The sequence below is a fragment of the Erithacus rubecula genome (genome assembly GCF_903797595.1).
Source record: "Erithacus rubecula genome assembly, chromosome: 22".
Taxonomy (NCBI): Eukaryota; Metazoa; Chordata; class Aves; order Passeriformes; family Muscicapidae; genus Erithacus; species Erithacus rubecula.
Window position 1 is genome coordinate 529,557 of NC_136674.1, and position 22,389 is coordinate 551,945.

A 22,389-nucleotide genomic window follows, 5' to 3' on the forward strand; every position below is an offset into this window, starting at 1 on the left:
CCTGTCCTGTCCTGTCCTGCCAGGCCATCGGGGCACGGAACTTGCTCAAGTCGATCGCAAAGCAGAGAGAGGCTCAGGAGCAGCAGCTCCAGGCTTTGATAGCTGAGAAGAAGATGCAGCTGGAAAGGTGAGTTTTGCTTTGTGTTGAGTGGTTTGGGGTGTTGTGCAGGCTGGGAAGGCTCAGAGGGCTGAGTGCCTGTGCTGTGGGAGCTCTGGCTGGCTCAGACAGCCCCACCTGCATCAAAGGTGTGTCCTGGCCAGAGCAACAGGAACGATGCCACAGGCCTGGAGTTACCTTCAGGCCCTGCAGTGAACCAAAGAAGGTTCATCCCTGAGGATTTCAGGGCTGAGTTAGGGCAGTGCAGAACTCAGATACCTGCAACAGCCTCGTGTCTGGCTGATAAAGGCCCTGCAGAGCTGCCCAGTGTGACTCAGGAGCTGCTGCTCACAGGTGACTCACACAGCTAGCTCAGCCCCTCTCCCACCTGCCAGGGGCTGCCCTGACCCTCCTCACCCAGGTGGGGGTCCTGGACCCCCGTTTTGTCCTGCAGGTACCGGATCGAGTACGAGACTCTCTGCAAAATCGAAGCGGACCAGAACGAATTCATCGACCAGTTCATTTTCCAGAAATAGAGGATTTTAAGATAAAAACCAACTCACTTGGAAACTTGACCATTCCAGAATCTTGAGCATTTCAGAAATATGCAATTCCCACTGTGCAGGAGTGCAGATGGTTTGTACAAGGGAGGGGCTGTACCTCAGTACTGTGGCAATAAGGAGGGCTGACAGCTCACAGCTGCACAGACTATTCTGGCCTTTGATTTTATACCAGTTTTGTACAGTCAGTAGTTCTAATTCATATTACAGTTGAATTAGTGCTACTGGTGCTTTGTTGTGTCTCTTTTTGAACTCTACAGCTCTTTCATAAAAATCAGAAAATAAATTATTGTCCTCAGACTGTCTGGCTGTACCAGAATTAGTTGCTCTGCTCTGTTATTTTTCATTGTAAGGATTTACAAGCAACAGCATTGGATTTATATTGCCTATGTTATTTTTTCTATTGAATTAGAAAAGACAGAAATGTATGATTTCCAGATTGAACTAATTACAGACACAAAAAAACAGAAGCCACATGAGAATTAAGAACTTTGGACTGTTCCTGAGGAATGTCCCTTCAGGACTGTCATAATATGAGAGCTGAATCCTTTCATGGGCATTATTATGATGGAGCACCAGACTGATGAGGGAAACCATTCCAAGTGTCAGTGACACCAGGAGTGCACAAACTATTTATAAGCTACAAACGAGCCTCATGTTCAAGTGCAAATAGATGCATTTTCTGTATGTCTTAAGCACTTCAGTATGGCAAGGCTGCCCTTTCCAAAGCCTGGGGAAGGCTTCAGCTTTACACAGTGAAGTCTAAACTGTAGCAGCAGAGCCTGAGCAGCTTCACAGGGCCATCACCTGACCAGGCTCCAGATCAAACCAGCCCCAACCACAGAACTTCTGTAGTTGTAACTTATGCATGGATCTGCTCTGTGAACTCTCCACCACCTCGTGGTCACTGTAAGTTCCTTCAGCCATTCCCTGAAGAAGACTGAATGCAGTTTAATGCATTTAGTTATTTATTTCCATAACAGAAGTGAATTTAGGGAAGAGAGAAATTTCCAACTCCTTGATTACAATTCCTGAAGTACTTCCGAATCCTCTAGGCAGTACTTCAGGTTGTCAAGGGTAACTTTTAAGCATTCATAAACCCAGATTTTGGCACATTTATCATTGATCAGACATTTATAATTAATCAAAATAAAGCAGAGAAAGGCAGTGGAAATTTTAAAGGAAGGGGCAAGGAAGTTAAGAATCATGATAAGATTTGAAATGCTTCAGATGATCAGCTCTGCAAAACTGTGTGTAATGGGTTGGGCACTCTTCAGAATATGTGGTTGGAAGACAAATTTCCTACTTGAGTGGTTTCCAAACAGTCATCTTGGAAAAGGGACTCTGGAAGAACAGTATCAGCTGCAGAGTGTGAGTGAGTGTGTGTGTGTGTGTGTGTGTGTGTGTGTCCCCTCACAGAGTTACACATCAAAGGGTTAGAAGTCCATTTTCCTGGGAGAGAGGCCCTGCACAGAGCTGACCTCAGGCTGGCCCAGGCCCCTGCCAGAGCTGTGAGTGGTGGCAGCAGGGCTGTGCACTCCAACCAATTCCATTTTTCCTTGCAGCAGCCGGTGCTGTGGAAGAGCTGCAGCAACTCGAGGGAGACGTTTGTCCCGGAGGATTCCAGCGGCGCAGGGTCAGAGCCAAGTGCAGCCCAGGTGTGTGAGTGCCACCTCCAGAGCCACCTACTTCCTTTTCCTCTTCTCCACGTGTTTGTAGTGGGGGTTGCAGAGCATGGTGAAGAGCAGCAGCAGCGGGATCAGCAGGTAGGGCAGGTAGATGGAGAGCAGCAGCAGGCGCTCGCGCAGCGTCTGGGGGCCCCCCTGCTCCGACCTGGAGAAGTCGTGGAACAGGATGTGGGCCAGGATGGCAAACAGAGTGGTGGCCACGTGGGTGGAGTAGATAATGGCAGGAGTCCTGATCCATCTGCAGCCACCTGTACAGAAGAAAAAAGGAAGCAATGTTTTAAGTATTTTGAAACAATCACAATACTGAGGCTTCAATTCTGAACACTGACTGCTGCCTCTGCCAGGGTAAGCCATCACTGAGGTTGAGTAGGGAGCAGAAAAATCCCTCAGTACTAGTAGGAACCAAGGAAATTTATCTCCCCTGATGGCAATTTAGAAAGAAGGGGTGATCCTGAAAGTTCTAAAGTAACAAAATGAGTACACAGGCTTGACCCAGACCTTTAGCTGCCCTAGAAATTAGCCAGATGTCAAATGACTGCACCTGACCAGGGCCTCTAGCTACAAGGTTTTGTTTCTGAAAAACTTTATTCTGTGCTGCTTTCTCAGGCAGAACACTAGTGCAGGCCTTAGCAGCCCAGCCTCCACAGAACATCCCTCAAACCCCCTACTCTGATACAGAAACATTCTGTGCTGCAGCAGCAGCAGGTGTCCTGCAGAAATGCCCCAGGACATGGTCCCCCCACCTTTCAGGAAGGCGTAGGCAGCGACGGGGAAGAAGGGCAGCTGGAGAAAGGCTTCGCAGTAGATGAACGCCTTGAACCACTCGGGGGGCTGCAGCATCATGGGGTCCCTGAAGGCAGTTGCATACTGCTGCAACAGGTCTGTCAGCTGAAAAACCCCAAAACAACAGTCAGGCCCTGAGCATCCACCAGGGCAGAGCAAAGCCTGTGATTCTCAATGGGATGAAGCCACCAGGTGTGAGGTGTGAGCCCCTGGTCCTGAGCAGGGCTGGGGGTTCCCTCCTGGGGCTGCTGCAGGGAACAGCTCAGCACAGGATTTGGGCTCAGTCACAATTAGTTCCCCTGACAGAAATGTAAACTCCAGCATGGCTTTAGGCTGGACTTTGAACTGAGAGATAGGCATTGAGATCTGCTGGTTAACTATTAATTGAGAATTGTTCCTATATTGGAGCAATTCTATAGGCAATTCCGATGGCAAAAACCAAATCATCAGCTGTAAAACTCAAACAGGAGGTGATAGCCGACTGCACCCTAATGATGAGGGCTGAACTAATTATCTGCCATCCGTTATTTTAACTGATTTTATCATGTTCATTGTCTTCCATTATTTTGTTCAAAACCCAGCAAACCAGAGATTTTTACTAAAAAATTCGGCCGCTGGCATGCCTGCTTCTGCAGCAGCAACAATTCCCTGTAGGGTTTTTGGCAGGGATTTGAGTAGAACGCGGGAATGGCCGGGCCCGCAGCAGCCACGGCCGGGGCACGTGGCGCGGGCGCCGCGCCGCCGCAGGGACACGGACACGGGACAGCGAGGCCACTGCAGGGCAAGGATGTCCTGGGACAGCTGAGAACCACAGGAGCACCCACCCGCACGGCCCGGGGCACGGGGACACCGCAGCGCCCGCCCGGGGCACGGGGACACCCGCAGCGCTCTCGGGGACACCCGCAGCGCTCCCGGGGCACGGGGACACCGCAGCGCTCCCGGGGCACGGGGACACCGCAGCGCTCCCGGGGCACGGGGACACCGCAGCGCTCTCGGGGACACCCGCAGCGCTCCCGGGGCAGTGCTGACCCCGCAGCGCTCCCGGGGCCTCCCTGGCGCGGGGCACACGGAGCGGCCGCCCCGGCCCCGGCGCGGCTTCGGCAGCGGCACAGCCACAGCCGCCAACAACCATCAAGCACCCCTCTCCCGTTCCTATTCCCGTTTCCATTCCCGTTCCCATCTCCATTCCCGCTCCCGCTCCTCCCCAATGAATGACCCGGCTGTGACTCATCCCGCAGACACCAGCCCCGCTTCCCTCCCAGACGCTCTTTCACACATTCACCGCAGTTCCTCTCCCCTCCCGATGTCCCCACACACGAGATTCGGCGAAGGCCGCCCCCGGACCCTTCGAACCGGCGGATGCCCCGCACGCATCCGCGCAACCCCGAGCCCCGGCCCCACTCACGGCCCGCGGCGCGATCCCGGCGGGCAGCAGCGGCTGGAGGTCGATGAGCGCCGTGATCGGGATGTGCGAGAGGAAATAGAGGGCGAAGAGCCGCTCCCGCCACCGCGGAGCCGCCGCCATCGCCAGCGCTGGCCCCGCCCCGCGCAGGCCCCGCCCCCGCCGCGCCCAGAGCGGCCACGTCCCGCGGCACGGGCCCCGCCCCCGGCCACACCCTGACTCAGCCCTGCCCCACCCTGCCCTGGCCCCGCCCCGCGCGCCATGCCTTGACTCCGCCCTTGGCCACACCCTGCCCTGGCCCGGCCCCGCGGCTTCCCCTTTTCCCTTTTCCCGTTGCCCGTTGCCCTTTCCCGTTTCCCCTTTCCCCGTTCTCCTTTCCCGTTTCCCGGCGGTGCCGCAGCCGCGCCCCCCGCCCGGCACAGCTCGGGCCGAGCCATTTCCTCCCCGCACGCGTCGGTACCGAGCTCCAGAGCCTGAGCGGGGCCCGGCTGTCCCGGTACCGAGCGGGGCTCCCCGTGTCCCGGTACCGAGCAGGGCTCCGGGTTTCCGGTACCGAGCAGGGCTCCGGTGTCCCGGTACCGTGCAGGGCTCCGGTGTCCCGGTACCGAGCAGGGCTCGTGTCCCGGTACCAAGCAGGGCTCCAGTGTCCCGGTACCGAGCGGGTCGGGCTCCGGTGTCCCGGTACCGAGCGGGTCGGGCTGTCCCGGTACCGAGCAGGGCTCTGGTGTCCCGGTACCGAGCGGGTCGGGCTGTCCCGGTACCGAGCAGGGCTCTGGTGTCCCGGTACCGAGCGGGTCGGGCTGTCCCGGTACCGAGCAGGGCTCTGGTGTCCCGGTACCGAGCGGGCCGGGCTGTCCCGGTACCGAGCGGGTCGGGCTGTCCCGGTACCGAGCAGGGCTCCGGTGTCCCGGTACCGAGCGGGCCGGGCTGTCCCGGTACCGAGCAGGGCTCCGGTGTCCCGGTACCGAGCGGGTCGGGCTGTCCTGGTACCGAGCGGGCCCGGCTGTCCCGGTACCGAGCGGGTCGGGCTGTCCCGGTACCGAGCAGGGCTCTGGTGTCCCGGTACCAAGCAGGGCTCTGGTGTCCCGGTACCGAGCGGGCCCGGCTGTCCCGGTACCGTGCAGGGCTCCGGTGTCCCGGTACCAAGCAGGGCTCCAGTGTCCCGGTACCGAGCGGGTCGGGCTGTCCCGGTACCAAGCAGGGCTCTGGTGTCCCGGTACCGAGCGGGCCCGGCTGTCCCGGTACCGAGCAGGGCTCCGGTGTCCCGGTACCGAGCGGGTCGGGCTGTCCCGGTACCGAGCAGGGCTCTGGTGTCCCGGTACCAAGCAGGGCTCTGGTGTCCCGGTACCGAGCGGGTCGGGCTGTCCCGGTACCGAGCGGGCCCAGCCCCAGCCCCCGGCACAGCCCCGGGGCAGGAGTCACCCCGGGCCGGGAAAGGTCCCGCAGCCCCGGGCAGGGCGGGCAGGGAAGGATGACACCAGCACCGCGATTTCAAATGTCACATTTAATGTTTTCACCACTGTACTCCAAATCTACATTTTACAAAGTGACCAGCAAGTGTGCCACATTAACTGACCAACCTCTGAGATTTTACCTTTCATACCAGTGTCTTCTGGGGCTCGATAATTAAACACGTTTCTCATTCAAGTGAATTGAAATGCTTCAGTTGGTTTTATTCTCAGGAGCCTCATAAAAAACAAAGATATTGCACCATCTTTGTTCAGTTATTCAATGTTTGTCTCTTTCACAGCAAATAATTACTTCATTGAAGTTAAAACTTCCAAACATAACTTACTAATAGTCTCCAATTCCAGCTCAGATCACTCTTGTTGAAAATACTCTGCTAAATACAGATAACTTACAATAACTTTAACAGTTAATTGTCCATAACAAACACCATGGTTTCTCTCCAGACCAAGGCTCAAATTTTAAGACCACCTTTTAGTATTCCTTTGTACAGGTGAAAAACAGTCTTCAATTTTCTAGTCTTGTTTTAAATACAAAAGTTGGAAGGGACATTCAAGTTTCAAGTCTCCACACTAAACTTAAAAAAAAAAAAATCATGTGGAGGTAAACAAACCAAGTTGTATACTCCAGGAGGTAGAGGCCTTCAATTTGTGTTCATATATACATATGCACAGAATTCAGTGTTCCAACAGAAAAAGAATTAGCCAAAAAGTAATAAAAGTTATTTACTACTGTGACATTTCAAGACTTCCACAGCTTTGCCTAAAGACACGAACACAATTAACAGAATTCCCTATGTGCTTTTTTTTTGTCCTTTTCTTTTTTTTTTTCTCTCAACTGTCCAGTGCAGGAAAAAGTTCTCACAAAATTTCACAGACCTAAAATGTGCAAGCTAGTTTCTCTCTATACAGCAATGATGTCAGGGATCTCTGAAATTAGCCCATAAATGGAATTATTTACACACATAGAAGATGCATGCTGGGGGGTTTTATGTAAGAAAGAGCAGAAAAACTTCTAATAAAAATAGATTAAATATATATATATATTTATACTGGGTAAGGAAACAGAAGTTTAGTCTCTCCTAGTCACAAACTCATTCTCTCTACTCACAACATTTGATTTTAGAACAGCACACATCACCATCACAGCTCTAGTGAGAAGCTATTTATAGGGTTGGGCACTGGGGACGTGGCCACTTCCCATGGCCACGGCCACCCACGGGGACTTCATGATTGGTCGCAGTCAAGTTTTCTGTATTCCTTAGTTTTAGAAAACCCAAAATCTTCAGGAATGGCTCAATATCAAAATGTATGTCTATCTGTTTGTACAATCTCACTTCAATTTAAAAAAAAGGAAAAAGAAAAAAGAAAAAAAAAATAAAAACCTCCCCGAATTTGGTTCAATTCTGTTTGTTCTGAGCTGAGCCATCACAGCTGCACTAGAATTCAAAAAACACGTGCAACTCTGGGTAAAATATTTTCTTCTAAAAGCACAACCACTTTACAAGATTAAAAGTCTAGTACATTTCTAAGTATTATTCATATTGTACAAGTAGTGGTTGTTAATTTAAAACTTCATTAGTAAAATTACAGTACAAGCATGATTAACCTCCAGAATTGCAAATCCCAGACTCCAGTGGAAAGCTACATCACATCTTCAGTAGTACGGGGGCTCCGGTCACTCCCACACCAGCGGCGACGGCGGCATCTCGGAGGGCTGGGCGACCGTGGAGCTGCAGGACACACACACACACACACACACACACATCAGTGCCCCTGCAGGGGCTCCTGGCCTCAGCCCACTGCCCTCAGGGACCAAACAGCCTGGGGAGACCGAGCCCCAAACCCCAACCCCAAACCCCAAACCCCAACCCCCAAACCCAGCCCGACCCCACAACAGCACCGGCACCGACAGCGAGGGTTCCTGCACATCCTCACCCCTCGCTCTGCCCTGCCCTGTGCAGCTCCACAACCCAACTCATCAACCTTCCCCATTTCAGTTCCAGCCTGACCTCTGCTCTCTTGCACAAAAACACTTGAAACTTGTGAGACCCTTCACCAACAGAAACTCTGCACGTTTTACTTAAATCCTAGAAGGAGTCGTAACTACAGTTCACAAGGATTTTATCTCTGGGCCTTTCCTACTCTCAGGAACTGAAAACCTGAAACATTCTGGATGTGTGAATTCTGTACTTCTAATAAATGGGAATTAATATCAGATGTGATTACATACAGTTACCTAATAAAGCTCTTAAAAGCAGCAGACTGAGGGTTGATGCAGAGAGGCACTCTGTTTCCTTTCTGCTGTTCCAAAATGAACTGATGAATTATTTCTGTACACAGGAGAAAAAACACAAAACAACACAGCATTAACACTTCTGGCTTCAGCAAAATGCAATGTCAGCAGGAGGAGAACAGAACTTCCCTTCTTGAGAGTACATTTTAGTGAGAATAAAACAGCTCCAGCTTCCCTAAATCTGACTGCTCAGTTTCAGCTCCTTTCTGCAGGACAGCTGTGGAGGCCACACCTCACAGCCCCAAAAGGCCCCACAGTGACTCCCCCTTCCCCAGTGCCATCCTTCAACAAAAGGATGAGGAACAGGGCACCAGGGATGGGGGTGGTGAGGTCTGAAACACAGAGACTTCTGCAGCTCAGCTTGTGCTTGTGCCTCTCTGCCTTATCTCACAGCACTGGCAATTCTGTTCTTTTGGTGAAAAGAAATTATTTGTAGGGTCTACTACGGAAAAATACCCTAAAAGAAAGCAGCACTGGGGTCACAGCATGGATCCAGAGCACAGATCCCAGCTCCATCCCAGCTCCATCCCAGCCCCACTCCACTCCCCCCTGCTGCAGCTGCAGGGGGACACTGCACGTGCAAGGTTCACCCCTGCTCACCTTTAACCTGCCGAACAGAACTGAGGTTCTTCTCAAAAGTGTCATCGAATTTGGGGTTAGTGATGGGTTCAAAGTCACTGGTGTAGACTCTGCCAGTCGAGGTGGAGAAGCAGCACTTGCACATACAGGTGTGGTAGCGCAGGCGGCCCTCGTCCAGGTAGGGGTGAGCTAAGGCATCCTTAGCAGATATCCTTTTGGACTGGCAGCAGCATGGACAGGAGACAGCAACAGTGAGTGTGTGCTCAGAGCTTTGAAACCCTCAGCTGTTTGTAACCCTCCACCTGTGAAAGGGGCTCGTGTCAGAGCTGCCACTAGAGGGGAGCTGAGGCTCACAAACCAGCCTGCCTGGCTGGCACCAGCTCACAGCCACCATGGCCAGCCCTCATCACCATCACATGGCTCTTAGGAACAGCTTTTTAAACGGGGTTTTTGTCCAGATAACCTTACAATATGACTCCTGCAATAAATCAAAACAAACTGGGAAAAACAGCATTCTAAGTGTTGAGGGAGTCAGAAAGCGATTTTTTATTTTTTTTATGTGGAAGTTATGGTTTAACATTTCCATGGTTCTTTTCAGCAATGCAATCTTAAGGTTCGAAAAAATACACTCAACCCCCAGCCTCCTTTGCACTGCAGTCACTCTGTTTTACATTTGCAGTGTTGGGGGGGTTCTGTGGGAATGAAAGAATTAAGATTATCAATTCCCATATCAGATTTTTTCGTGACAATTCTCTACAGTGTCCCAAGAAACAATATCCAAAATCCAAAGCAGTGCATTTTTATTAGAAAAACAGATGCTCAGTGGAAAAACGATCCTGTTCTGTGCTTGGGGATGCAGGAGGAATAATTTGTGTGTTGCAAGACCAGGAACACCCCCGTGTCCCTAATTAGAACTGCATCAAAGTAGCTGATGTTCTGCTACCTACACCCAGCTCGGAAAAGAGCATGAGTCATGCACAGCCTCATCCTTCCCACTGCCAGAGCTTCCTTCCCAGGACCACTCTGAAACATGAAACCCCCATTCCAGGGGGAACTGATCACCCCATTATATGGTATTTTTACATTTTTAATGGACCAAAAATGTACCAAAAGTACTGCAGTGCCATGTAGAAGGAAACCAGCTAAAGGAACCCTTGATTTACAACACTCATTTAAGCAGCAGACAACAAAAACTGTTCAAACCAGAATATCAGAGGTGATTTTCAGTCCTACTTACTGGATCAAAGACCAACATCCTGCAAAGGAGATGAACTGCTTCGTGTGTAGCTTGACTGGAGAGTGTATATAGGACAGGAAGGGATGGCTGTAGGGGGAATGGGAGGAAGAGAAGCACAGAGTGTCCTGTCAGATCCATCACAGAAAACCCTGTTCCCCCGCGCAGCCAGCAAGGACAAACTCCTTGTTAAAGGGGACAAGTGGCACCTAATGCTTTCCAGCATGACAATAACCACCATGACAAAACCCAGCAACTGTAATAAAGGTCTGATTGATCACTGCTTCCCTTAGTTCAGATGTAATCCCCAGAAAAACCTGCTTTTATTTATGTATTTTTCTATACAGACACCACTCCCAGCTGTAGCTGCTCTGGGGTTTGATTAACTCCATCACTTCCAGTAGTTCATTTTTAAATCCCAATCCCTCCCAAATGATGGATTGCTTTGCTTTTCCTTGCCCAGGCAATCCACATCTGACTGACAGTGACAGAAGGACTATACAGGATGTCAGGGCTGCTGTGAATTTTCCAGTATAAATAAGAATTACACCTCCACAGTGACATCAGCCCAAGTTAACCCTGAGCTGCCACACAGAGCCCTGAGCACTTCCCAGCCCTGGTTTCCCAGGGCAGTCTATGGAATATAAAGCTGCAGTGTCTGGTAACTCTCCTCCTCCTGGCTTGCTCTCCTACAGCAGAGGGATCACAGCAGGCAGGGGATGGACTGCACACATTTTCCTTTGGGGAGGGGTCAGCAGGGACAGGGACAGGGACAGGGACAGGGACAGGGACAGGGACAGGGACAGGGACAGCTCATTCACCCTGGGGCTGCCTGGGACACACTTCACTTGAACTTTTAAATACCAAACTGACAAAGTCTGTGGAGTATGTAAATCCCCACTTTGGCAGCACACAGTGGGGTGGGGGGGTTCATCAGAAACTTCTGGCATTAATCTATTTTTGCACAGAGCAGAAAATGCCTCACCCCTCTCTCCCACTGCGCTCACCTACGGCGAGTAAAAATAGTTGTGTGACAAAGCAATCGCCCGTTTCTAACTTGGGCTTCTCTCCCTATTAGTCTAGTTTGGAAAGCAGGAACATTTAACCACTTACAACCAGCAAAAGCTCCATTTCAGAATATGAAAAGCCAGGAATTTGCACTCAGACATCAAGTGTGGCTCAAGTTGAAAACAGAAATATCATGAATCCCCTGGCAGCTCCCATGGCACCCCACTGAGAATGAACACTGCTTTCCCTGCACACACACAGAACTAACTCCTAGAGGGGATTTCTTACTTTGTGACTACAGGACATTACATCTGTACTGGAAACTTTTCATACCCTTTCACCTCACTTGATTTTTAGGATTCCCACCATTCTGTGGGTAATAAGACACTGGGTTTAAGAGTCACAACTCTTCGAGCACATGACAGAAGAAAAATATACTTGACTTTACTTGACTTAAAACTGGTAGAGAAAATCTGAAGGAAACCCTCCTATCATTAATGCTCAAATTAAAAAATCCTGTCATGAAATGGAACAGTGACAACTTTATGTAGTGGATCCAAAGTGCCAGGGAGGCAGAACTCCCACATGTCAATAATAAAGCAGAATATACATGCAATGCTCATTTCTATGGTAACTACTATTGTAGTGAGCAGATGTGAGAAATTATTTCAACATGCAGAAAATAATGATGCAAACTTAACTGCTGGAGCAAGTACAGGCCAATAATTTTGCTAATTTTGTTAGCAATCATAAAAATGACCCTACTGGAGGGGCCACTGAGCCTCATCCCTATACTAGAGATGCCTGCACAAACATTTCTTTGCATCTGTTAATATTATATTGCATTTGCCCTTTTTATTGCCCACTCAGCACAATGACTCCATCCTGCCTTCTTCCTTTGGTTTGGTGTCTTTTTTAAAACCAACTTTTACTCCAGTTGTGTTGAATGCTGTATCTCAGCTCTCAGCCTCTTGCTGGGCCTCCCTGAGCAGCTCAGGTCTGAGCTCAGGGGTGCAGGGACCCTCTGGCTTAGGGGTGCTGGAGGTTCTTTCCTTGGCTCTGGGCAGGGTGAATTCCACCTCTGACTCTCCTGATCCTGGCAGTGCAGCAGCCCTCCAGGGCTTTCTGAATTATACTGTCAATTTTAATTTATGCCTCTTGCCAGTATGAACACTTAAATTTAACAGTTCATTCAATGTAGCTATCAAAACTCTGCCACCTCAGAAAGGGACACTTTCACCTGGGTTGTCAAGTCCAAAAATACCCCCAAGGCAGAAGCCAGAAATTCCCCATGCTAGTGAAAAGCCCCTTTGTCTCCACAGCAGCTGGACCCAGCACACATCACCCCACCCTGGGCACCCCAACCACCTGAGGCCAGCTCAGCCCTGCTCCCAGCACACACAGCTCTGAGAGCAAACCCCAGTGAGAGTGTTTGTAGCCAGGAGCCCACGGGCAGGGGATGAGGATGTGCCCTGAGCCCTGCAGTACCTGTTTGTGGGGACCCCTGAGTATGTGTGCCTGCCCTGAGCCCTGCAGTACCTGTTTGTGGGGACCCCTGAGTATGTGTGCCTGCCCTGCAGTACCTGTTTGTGGGGACCCCTGAGTATGTGTGCCTTGGCTCCTTCGCACGCCGTCCTCATGGCCTCCAGCGACGGCGTGCCCAGCAGGTCAGTGATCAGGTCCAGCTGCACAGAGCACACAGCACAGCTCAGAACTGCCCCACAGCAGCACACTGCAGGCTAATCAGCATCCTGTCCCTGTCCCCTGCCTGCAGATCCCAAATCCCCCCCGCTGTGTCCTCCTGGCAGGGAGTTGTGCAGAGCCACAGGGTCCCCCTGAGCCCCCTTCTCTCCAGGCTGAGCTCCTTCCCCAGCTCCCTAAGGTGCTCCAGCCCTTTCCCCAGCTCCCTAAGGTGCTCCAGCCCCTTCCCCAGCTCCCTATGTTGCTCCAGCCCCTTCTCCAGCCCCTTCCCCAGCTCCCTAAGGTGCTCCAGCCCCTTCCCCAGCTCCCTCAGCTGCTCCAGCCCCTTCCCCAGCTCCCTAAGGTGCTCCATCCCCTTCCCCAGCTCCCTAAGGTGCTCCAGCCCCTTCCCCAGCTCCCTAAGGTGCTCCAGCCCCTTCCCCAGCTCCCTAAGGTGCTCCAGCCCCTTCTCCAGCTCCCTAAGGTGCTCCAGCTCCCTCCCAGCTCTGTTCCCTTCCCGGGACACGCTCAGCCTCTCCCTGTGTCCCCTGAGGATCAGCAGGTGCAGCAGTGCAGTGCAGCAGTGCAGCAGGCAGGGAGAGGATGAGGATGGCTACCTGCTGGATGGGACTCTGTGCCTGGAACAAGATCCTCCTGCCCAGCAGCTCTGCAAAGATGCAGCCCACAGACCAGATGTCGATGGCGTTGCTGTAGTGGCGGCTGCCCATCAGGATCTCCGGCGCGCGGTAATACTGAGTGACAACTTCCTGAGTCATGTGCCGCGACTCGTCTAACTCTTCCACCCTGGCCAATCCAAAATCACAAATCTAAATTGAGAAGGCAAATAAAAAAATTAAAATAACCAAAACACCTTCTGCGTTTCCAAGGGGCGTCCTCCTGGCAAGGAGGCAGGGAGTGCCCAAGTGGCGTCTGAACATCAGATAATCTGCTGGGAGCCGGGGGACAGGGGACACCAGCAAATCATGTTTGCTTTGTTCCACAGCCATTTAAACTTCCCACAGTTTGATTTGAAATCACAGAACATTTTATGTTGGCATTACAATATTTATAATCTGAAAGATTAAAAAGCTTTGCACTACAAAAAAACCCAGCCTCTGGGTGTATTTCAACTCAAACAAACTTCACTTGCTCATGACGTGTCTCAAAATATTAAAGATTCTGCTCTGCTCATTTGGGCTTGGAGAACTGTTAAAATGTCTTGAACCAGAAGGGTTAAAAGACCAAACTTTGCCCATTACAATTTTTAACAAATGCCTTTAAGCAACACTGAATTTTTGTGTTTGGCACAGCTGAACAACACACCTCAGTCCTCCAAAATTCCATGTACCCAAGGTTAATGAAGTGCCATCTTCCCCTGAGGAGCCCCTGTCCCTCCCAGGCACAGGAGATCCCCCCAAGCCAAACTCAGGAATTCACCTTTTCCCTCTTGCTCTCAGGGATGTGGGGAGAGGCAGGGAGAAAAGGGGAAAGGCAGATGTTTGCTCCATTTCTACTTTTTAAAAAAATCTGTGGGATTTTTTTCCATTTACATGGACTTTCAGGGAAAGTGTTTTATTCACTCATTCGTTTAATTAATGCATTGAATATTTTTGTTTAAAAGTTAACAACACACACACACAAACATCTTCAATAAATGTAAGCAGCACCTTAAGGACACAGTTGCTGTTCACGAGTAGGTTCCCTGGTTTAATGTCTCGATGTAAAATGCCAGCAGAATGTAGATATTTCAGACCTGAAATGTTAAAGGAAATTGAAATAAGTATTCTTTTCCCCTTTTAAAAGAAGTTTAAGGCTGACAACATTTTCTTGGAAGGTCTGGCAAGTCCTGATCAGTTTTTTATAACTGAGAGTAACTCCCAGCCACTATGCACACTCAGTCACTTAATGACAGGTAAATTTTTTGAGTATATAAAATAGGCAGAAAAACACATTTAATAGTCTTTTTATAAAAATACCCCTCCCCCAAAACCCCAACAAACAACAAATCAAAAGCAAAACATTATCTCTCTGATAATGGCATGGATAGTCTGCTAATCCCTTGGAATTTTCAGATACCTCTTACTGCTCTGTTTTTCAGTAACAATTTTTACTTTAAGTGGATATAATTACACATATTTACCCATCTGGTTCAGTCTAGGCATCCTTTCTGTTCCCTGATTCTAAAAGCATGACTTTTCTTTCCCTGACAATGCTTTAAGGCAGCAGGGGTGCCACACTCTTGTAGCTACAGTGATCCATGCTTGGTATTTATTCAAATATGAAATTAAAAGAAGTTCCTACAGGAAGCTTATTCAATATGAGAATGCCTTCAGAATAAACATTAAAAAAAGTATTTGTAACTACATAATTTTCATTAGCTTTAGAAGAAGAAAAGTTACCTCTTAAAATCTGGTAAAGAAAAACTTTGACATGATCGGAGCTGAGCGGCTGAGGAGAGACGATGATCTTGTGGAGGTCACTCTGCATCAACTCAGTGACAACATAGCTGCAGCTCAGGGTTAAGGGAAAGCACAACAGGCACAGCATCTCCTGAAACATTCACTGACTCCTGCTTGAGCTCTTACAGCCCAGAACTACTGAGCCAAAGAGAAGAAAGCTGCTTCAGAGGTCAAATCCTTACAGGAATGAAAATAAAGAACGGCTTGTGAAAGAAAACAGATCAGCCCAAGGCAGTTTGCATGAGGAAGGTTGTACAAAGTTACTGAAGGGCAAATTACACCTGGGCCTGAGGGGAGGGGGCTCTGGGGGCTGTGTGTGTGTCCAGGGTTCCTAAAGCAGGGAAAGGGGGGGACACCTCCACCAGGGATGGGGAGACCCTGACAATGTCCTGGGTGTGGGACCACGATAACACACAGAAACCAGCACAAGAAATACTGGGGGCACTACAGGCATTCATTACAAACATTACTGTTTAAAGGCTTAGTGTAGCAGACACATTTGCAACTCTGCTATTACCACATCTGTGGCTGAAGGAGGCAGAGCACACTTGCCCCATGTTAAATGATATTGAATGTTCATTTTCTTTCATCTCTACTCAGTCAATGCTCTGCTTTCATCTGTTGCTCTACAAACCCTCTCCAGGCCAAATCCCTGTTGGCCAAAGGGTTCATCTGGCAACAGAACACCACACAAAAACTCATTTAATAAATTAAATATCTCCAACTTTTTGAGGAAAAAAAATATTAAAATTGCATTCATAAAGAATTCATAAAGAAAAAACCCAACCCTGCAGCACCATAATTTGTAGTCCTCTAATTTTTCTTTTCCTTTAGCAAAGATCCTTTTAAATATTTATACCAGACTTTTAAAATTTGCGGTTTACCTTATATCTGCAACAAATCTTTACATCCAATTCAAAGCAAAGCATTTTTAAAAACCCAAAAGCATTACTCTGCACTTTATTACGACAAGATTTTTGTTTTGCTACGCCACAAATCCTCCTAAATCTCAATCCCCAGCATAATGTCTCCCAGATGTCTCAACTAGTTGCCATGCCAACTAAAGCAGCTTAAATTAAACGAGGGCCTGAAATGGCACCTGCAGCACTCCAGGTCTGGGGCGCATTAAATAAAGCCCTTGACAGGGCTGGAGGTGCCATTACCCCGCAGCAGCCATCTGATTATTGTCTCTGGGTAATGTGAGCAGGCTCTGAGAGGAGCAGGGGCTCTGCTGTGACAAACCAGCCTGTCCTGCTGCTGGACCTGCTGGGGACAGCCAGCAAAACCAGCACCCCCAGCCAGGGCTCTGGTGCCTCTCGCCGCTACCTGCAGCTTCTTCTTGTGACTGCAACTGCCAGGGCCTGCCTTGGCTGAGCACACCACCACCCTGCACTGCTGCCACACAGAAATTGCTCCTGACAGCAGTAATTAGTTAAGTAGCTGTATAAAATTAGATCTACAAATGTACCAATTTGCTTCAGAGTAATTATCAAAGCAAATGCGCGGCACAAAAGAACTCGACTGGCTCTGCTGGCTGGGACCTGCTGAGCTGGGAAATTCTGCACAGTGACACATCAGTGTTAGCAAGGGATGAAGTGCCCTCGGTGAGGTGGCACTCTCATCGTGGCTTGGGCTGTTTCATTTGGTCCCTGCATCCCTCACAGCCCAGTTCTGTGGCCCAGGGTCACCCTGGCAGTCCCTGGCCAGAGGAGCCCAGCCATGGGTCAGGAGGAAAATCCCCTCTCTGCCAGGGTGAGCTGCTGGCACTGACCCTGCCTGCCTGCAGAACACATCTCAGCCTGCTCCTCTGCACCCCACAGTCACAGGCATCACCCCACAGCCCACCAGGAAACAGCTCTGCCACCCCTTGGGGAAATTCACTGCCCATCTTGCTTTTACTGCTGCTCAGATCCACACCCCACCCCTGGGAAGTGGAGACTTCTCAGCAGCTGCTGATATTCACTTTAACGGGCAAAGTTGCCAAAAAGTTACTGCAAAAACTTTGGATAGTTCTTAAAGAAGAACATCCATGAATCTGCAGTTGCTGAATTCAGTATTGCAATCCACTGTGGAATATTCTGTAACTGGAAAAAAGAGCTATCAGTCATTCCTTTTTGCACTGGTGATATTGGTAATAACAACATCAATACCTATAAGATTCAAAATGACCACAAATATTTTCAACCAAAAACTTCATTATTAATTCAAATTATATCTTAATCTGAGTGTTTGTCAGGAATTTTCATCCTAAAACAAAAATCTCACTAGATTAAAATTCCTTTATTCATCACCGGTTTCCTGAGAAATCTTTTAATTTATCATTAAAATTTTAAGGTGGTTTTATAATTAGTTCTCTTTAAAAAATACACTCTGCAATTCCTGCTGGTACCTACGAAACACTGAATAATTGAAATGAACTGTACCAGCTCATTTGCAACACATCATTCACATCATTTTAGCCATTCTTATATTACATTTCTTTCCCCAAAAAGGGCACTACAACCCTTTGGAAAGAACAAAGGAAATCACTCAGTACCAACTTCAGCCCTTCACACTTTCATCACTGTTCAATATGTCCTACTGCAAAAATGGAACAGCCCTGTGATATCTTTAGGAACTCTACTAGTGGATCAACAAAGGAAGGTTTGACAGCTACATCCCCCAATATGGAACATCTTTACCTGATCTTCTTCAAACAAATCAAATAAGTTCTCCTTACACTACAGTAAGCAGAAAAACATGCAATTAAAAATGGGTATATAAATCAAAACATTTACTAATTCATTCTTTTAAGGAATTTAAGGGTCCTAAGTGCAGTTATTGTAATTATTTCTAAAGAAAGGACAAAAAAGATTACACAGAGCAATAGTCTTCTACTGCCAATATTAGAGTCAAGAAATTAACAAAAATATAAAAAAGACAGCCCTACAGAGCACTACTCAGAATGACTTAAAGTCAGTTAGCCATGAAGGAAACCACCATTCTGGTTTTATATTCAAAAGTTGGCAGCAGCTAAGCTTATAAAAATAAGCTTATCCCATTTAAATATTCTTGATTGTACAATTACACGGAAGGAGTAATCCTTAACCTAGATCTGATTTAAACTCATATGACTTGTTCTAAATGAGGGCATTGAACTAGTGCACAGAACCAAAATCCAGTTTCTGAAGAATACTTATATGCTCCTCACGTGAAAGAAATATCAAAGCAGAATTTTAAAGCTTTACCTAAACTCGTATGAAAAAGCCCCAGTACAGCACAGCAACATTTTCAACTAAATAATGTGTTTCTCCACCAGCAAACTGTGCTGTACTTTGGTTAAAATCACCACATTGATTACATCTACTTTCTGCACCAACCAATCCAAGGTGTTATATAAATAGATCAAACCATATTTCAAAAGTTCAGGTTACCTAAAAATAATGACAATTTCCCACCCATTAATTGTAAAGTGGGTCATACAAAAAAGCAGCTGAGACCCACCAGCAACAAAACCCAACCTGCCCAGCTCTAACCACAGGAGTGGCAAAGAACTTCTCCTCCCATGGGAGTCAGAGCCCTCCCAGCTCAGGGATTCACTCCAGCATTTCAGAAAGCAGAAACTCCCTACTTCACAACCAGAAGACAGCCCAATCCAGGTGTGAAAAGGAAAAATCCAAACCAAACCATGACACTCATGTCAGGTGTTTCTCACAAATTCCCTGCGGGAATGCAGCTGCCACAGCAGCTCATACCTGTGCATCAGTGACAGAACATGTGGGACTCATCTCTGGGCAACGTGGGCTGGAGCAGACAGAGCAGAGCAGGAGAGCCACAGCCCTGCCTGCCCACTGCCAGGTGAGCCAGGTGAGCCAGGTGTGCCAAGTGTGCCAGGTGTGCCAGGTGAGCCAGGTGTGCCAGGTGTGCCAAGTGTGCCAGGTGTGCCAGGTGTGCCAGGTGTGCCAAGTGTGCCAAGTGTGCCAGGTGTGCCAGGTGTGCCAGGTGAGCCAGGTGTGCCAGGTGAGCCAGGTGTGCCAAGTGTGCCAGGTGTGCCAGGTGTGCCAGGTGAGCCAGGTGTGCCAAGTGAGCCAGGTGTGCCAGGTGAGCCAGGTATGCCAGGTGTACCAGGTGTGCCAGGTGAGCCAGGTGTGCCAGGTGAGCCAGGTGAGCCAGGTGTGCCAGGTGTGCCAGGTGAGCCAGGTGACCCAGGTGACCCAGGCTTCCAAAGTGTGCAGGCAGAATTCTCTGCAACCACCACAAAGTTTTCCAAAGCACTAATACCTGAGAGGAGATTCATTGCTGGAGAGAGTTTCCAAACAATATTGTGGGGGAGTGCCCTGGTCAGTCCCACAGTCCCTGCACATCCTGGCTCACAGGATCAAGGGCTCAGCCCAGCCTGCACCACCCACCTGCAACACCCCTGGAGCTCTGCACAGCTTCACTTCTCCAGATAAAACTGTCCACATGCAGGCCCCAGGGCTCTGTGGTGCCCTTCACAGATTACACCAGATACTGGCAGCTCCTAAGCTAATGAAAATCACACCTACCTCAATTCAGATTTCTATTTTTATATTTAGGATACATTTCTTCAAAATAGTCAATGTGTGGAGGCTGGAGGATGTCGAGGGCAGAGAGTACCTAGGAAACACCACACAAGGTCAAGGCCTATTCCAGTCAAACAAAAACCAAATCCCTTTCAAAAAGACAGACTGCACATTTCTCACATGGCTTCATTTTATTCTACCCCACAGACAGACCAATGTTCTGTCCCACCAGGTATGTAAATTTAATAACTCACCATGTCAGATATTCTGTACATTCAATGTCTCTCTTTTTTAACTCAATAAATTTTTTCCAGCTGTTTGAGCAGTAGTTTGAAAGCACAGATTTATCTCTCCAATAAAAAGTGGTTTCTTTACAATATATATGAACATAAAATCTTTGAAAGAAGTAATTCCAGCAAAGAAATGTAAAAGCAGAAGATACTACACTTTGTTCTGCCTTTAGTTTTGCAGAGTTTTGTGATTCACTGCTTCCACATGGGAATTGCAAACCCCAAAGTTGTTCCCATTCTGTGTAAGCAGCTCAGTGGTAGAAAAAGTAAAAAAAGAAAAAAAAAAAAAAAGAAAAAAAAAAGAACCCAGCAGAAAATTCACATTCTCTCACAGAAAAAGATCCTCCTTGGTGTGGGTATTTGGGTCCTGTCCTAGGAATGTTCATGACACTTGGGTGAAGCACCCAAACTTCAGATGCACTTCAAACTCCAAGGGTCAACCCAAACAGAATTGGAATGTTTGGACTTCAGGTGACTGATTTTACCTAAAGCAGGTCTGGGAGAGGAGCAGCAAAGGGACAGAAGAGCTCAGGAGGAACAGGCTCCAGCTGACACAGCTCTGTGCAGCCTGACACTCTCCCAAGGCCTGAAATAAGACTGGGCAGCAGTGTCTGATTGTCTGTTTGCAAACACTTTGGAGGGGAAATCATGAGTATCCTTAGATTCTTAACAGTTCCATTTTTATAGTAACAGTAATATCAGAGTTTCCAGAAAATCTGATCACTGAATAATCAGAGAGCTCTTAAAGCATTTTAGATATTCTGTAACAAAACACACTCCTGTTACAGAGAACTCCATTTTACTTTAGCTTTTCTCAAATATTTCAAGATTATTCTGAAGTTACTTACATTGTCATGCTTAAAAAAACACAACATCTTCAACTCCCGGAAGACCCTTTTACAGGAGACCAAATTTTGGAAGACGTTGGGCATCTTTTTGAGTGCAACTCTCTTTCCATCTCGTGGATCTGTTACTGACCTAGGGAACAAAGGATAAAGAACATCACATACTCCTGACAGACAGTTTTTTCTAAGTCTAAAACAAGGTGCAGACATTTCTAGGGAGAAAGCAGCAATGTGAGGGCACTGAGCACTGTCCTGCAGAGGGTGTCACAGGTGGGAGATGTGTGCATGGAGCACACAGAGCCCAGCAGAGACACACTGAGCTCATGGTGGCACCAGCACCTGCAGTGGTGTCAGGATCAGCCCTCCCTCACCTCCCAAAACACCTCATTGAAGCACTCCTGTTACCCAGATCAGATTTGATCCAGGCTGTTGCTCACTTCTTCCCCTCCAAAGAGGGTAAAAGATGCCATAATCCTGTCCTGACAGAACACTGGCAAGTGCAAGGCTATTTACTGACCCATCAGCCAATCATTCACATCTGGAGAAGCTGCAGCTCGTGGTACCTGAGTTTCCACAAATGTCAAACAGGAGTGATACTGGTCTTTCTCCCACACAGCTTATGGAATGCAAGTGTAGTAGCTCAGGAATTATAAGGTGCTTTGCACATGGCAAGTATTTTAATTTAAAATAATTGGATTCTGAAAATAGAATTTTATAATGAGAACCATAAAACTAGAGCAAGGAGATTATGGTGCTCAATTCCCAATCCCAGTTTTTAAGGCAAGTTTCTCAAACATCACTACAGAACAGAGTATATGCACATTTTTACACAACATAACTTCCATCTCAGTGCAGTGCTGAAGCCACAGAAGGATCCACATCCAGCTGTGCACCCTGATAACTACATCTGTCCTTAAGAAATTGCTGGCTTTTCTCTCTCATGTGACTCCTCAACAGCAGACATGCAAGGCAGCTTCTTGTGCCTCAGGTTCATGTCTTAAATACCTAAATAAAAAATTAGGTGTTCAGATATCCACCTCACTCCCAATTACCACATCTGATTTCAAACCAGTTCTACCAACCCAAAGTCAGCCCCAACACCTCAGCCTACCTGCTAACAGCCCTTTGTACTTCAAACCAGGGCAAGGGGGCACTTGGGAAGGTGGTACCACACTATGTCTGAGGTGAGAAACACAGCTAAAAACAATCTCAAAAGGGCTTTTAATACAATTATGCATTTCCTATTTTCCAGTGCCTTGCACAACAACGAGGTGTTTAAATTATTTAAATGTTCCATACAGGGAGCTTTGAATGTATATTTTAAACAAACATGTGACTTTTACTGTAAAACATCTACTTACATAGTTCCTATCTAAGAAAATTAAATTTATAAATTGCTAACATTTTCCTTTGATTAGTTTAAAAATCAAGCTAATAAAACTATAACCTACACTCATGTATACTCCTCAGATAGTGCCA

General features: G+C 48.1%; 3 protein-coding genes across 3 annotated transcripts in view; 1 reads left to right on the top strand and 2 right to left on the bottom strand.

Annotated features, from left to right (window-relative positions):
- IFT20 (intraflagellar transport 20) overlaps nt 1–976 on the top strand; it is a 2,238-nt gene extending 1,262 nt beyond the window's left edge. Inside the window, exons 3-4 of the mRNA XM_079324726.1 lie at nt 24–127; nt 552–976. Of these exons, the coding sequence (XP_079180852.1) occupies nt 24–127; nt 552–633 (186 nt within the window). The 3' untranslated portion in view covers nt 634–976. The remainder of the gene's footprint in view (nt 1–23; nt 128–551) is intronic.
- A 631-nt stretch (nt 977–1,607) lies between these two features.
- Nucleotides 1,608–4,668, bottom strand: TMEM97 (transmembrane protein 97). Its single transcript, XM_079324727.1, has 3 exons — nt 4,534–4,668; nt 3,089–3,233; nt 1,608–2,593 (listed from the first exon to the last, which is right to left on the bottom strand). Exons 1-3 carry the CDS (start codon nt 4,651–4,653, stop codon nt 2,343–2,345), a joined length of 516 nt encoding a protein of 171 aa, XP_079180853.1. The 5' UTR covers nt 4,654–4,668; the 3' UTR covers nt 1,608–2,342.
- Nucleotides 4,669–6,015: 1,347 nt separating this feature from the next.
- Nucleotides 6,016–22,389, bottom strand: part of NLK (nemo like kinase) — a 38,285-nt gene continuing 21,911 nt past the window's right edge. The window contains exons 3-12 of the mRNA XM_079324845.1: nt 20,914–21,043; nt 19,814–19,869; nt 15,193–15,299; nt 14,461–14,546; nt 13,411–13,620; nt 12,697–12,798; nt 10,109–10,195; nt 8,893–9,091; nt 8,236–8,329; nt 6,016–7,729 (exon numbers count right to left, since the gene is read on the bottom strand). Of these exons, the coding sequence (XP_079180971.1) occupies nt 7,675–7,729; nt 8,236–8,329; nt 8,893–9,091; nt 10,109–10,195; nt 12,697–12,798; nt 13,411–13,620; nt 14,461–14,546; nt 15,193–15,299; nt 19,814–19,869; nt 20,914–21,043 (1,126 nt within the window). The 3' untranslated portion in view covers nt 6,016–7,674. The remainder of the gene's footprint in view (nt 7,730–8,235; nt 8,330–8,892; nt 9,092–10,108; nt 10,196–12,696; nt 12,799–13,410; nt 13,621–14,460; nt 14,547–15,192; nt 15,300–19,813; nt 19,870–20,913; nt 21,044–22,389) is intronic.

What these genes read in the sequence shown, in the direction of transcription:
- TMEM97 (XM_079324727.1), bottom strand. Translation starts at nt 4,653, where the DNA reads ATGGCGGCGGCTCCGCGGTGGCGGGAGCGGCTCTTCGCCCTCTATTTC. An exon ending in CCGGGATCGCGCCGCGGGCC is followed by an intron (nt 3,234 to 4,533) that starts GTGAGTGGGGCC and finishes GGGGTTTTTCAG; the next exon opens with CTGACAGACCTGTTGCAGCA. An exon ending in TGCCTACGCCTTCCTGAAAG is followed by an intron (nt 2,594 to 3,088) that starts GTGGGGGGACCA and finishes TCTTCTGTACAG; the next exon opens with GTGGCTGCAGATGGATCAGG.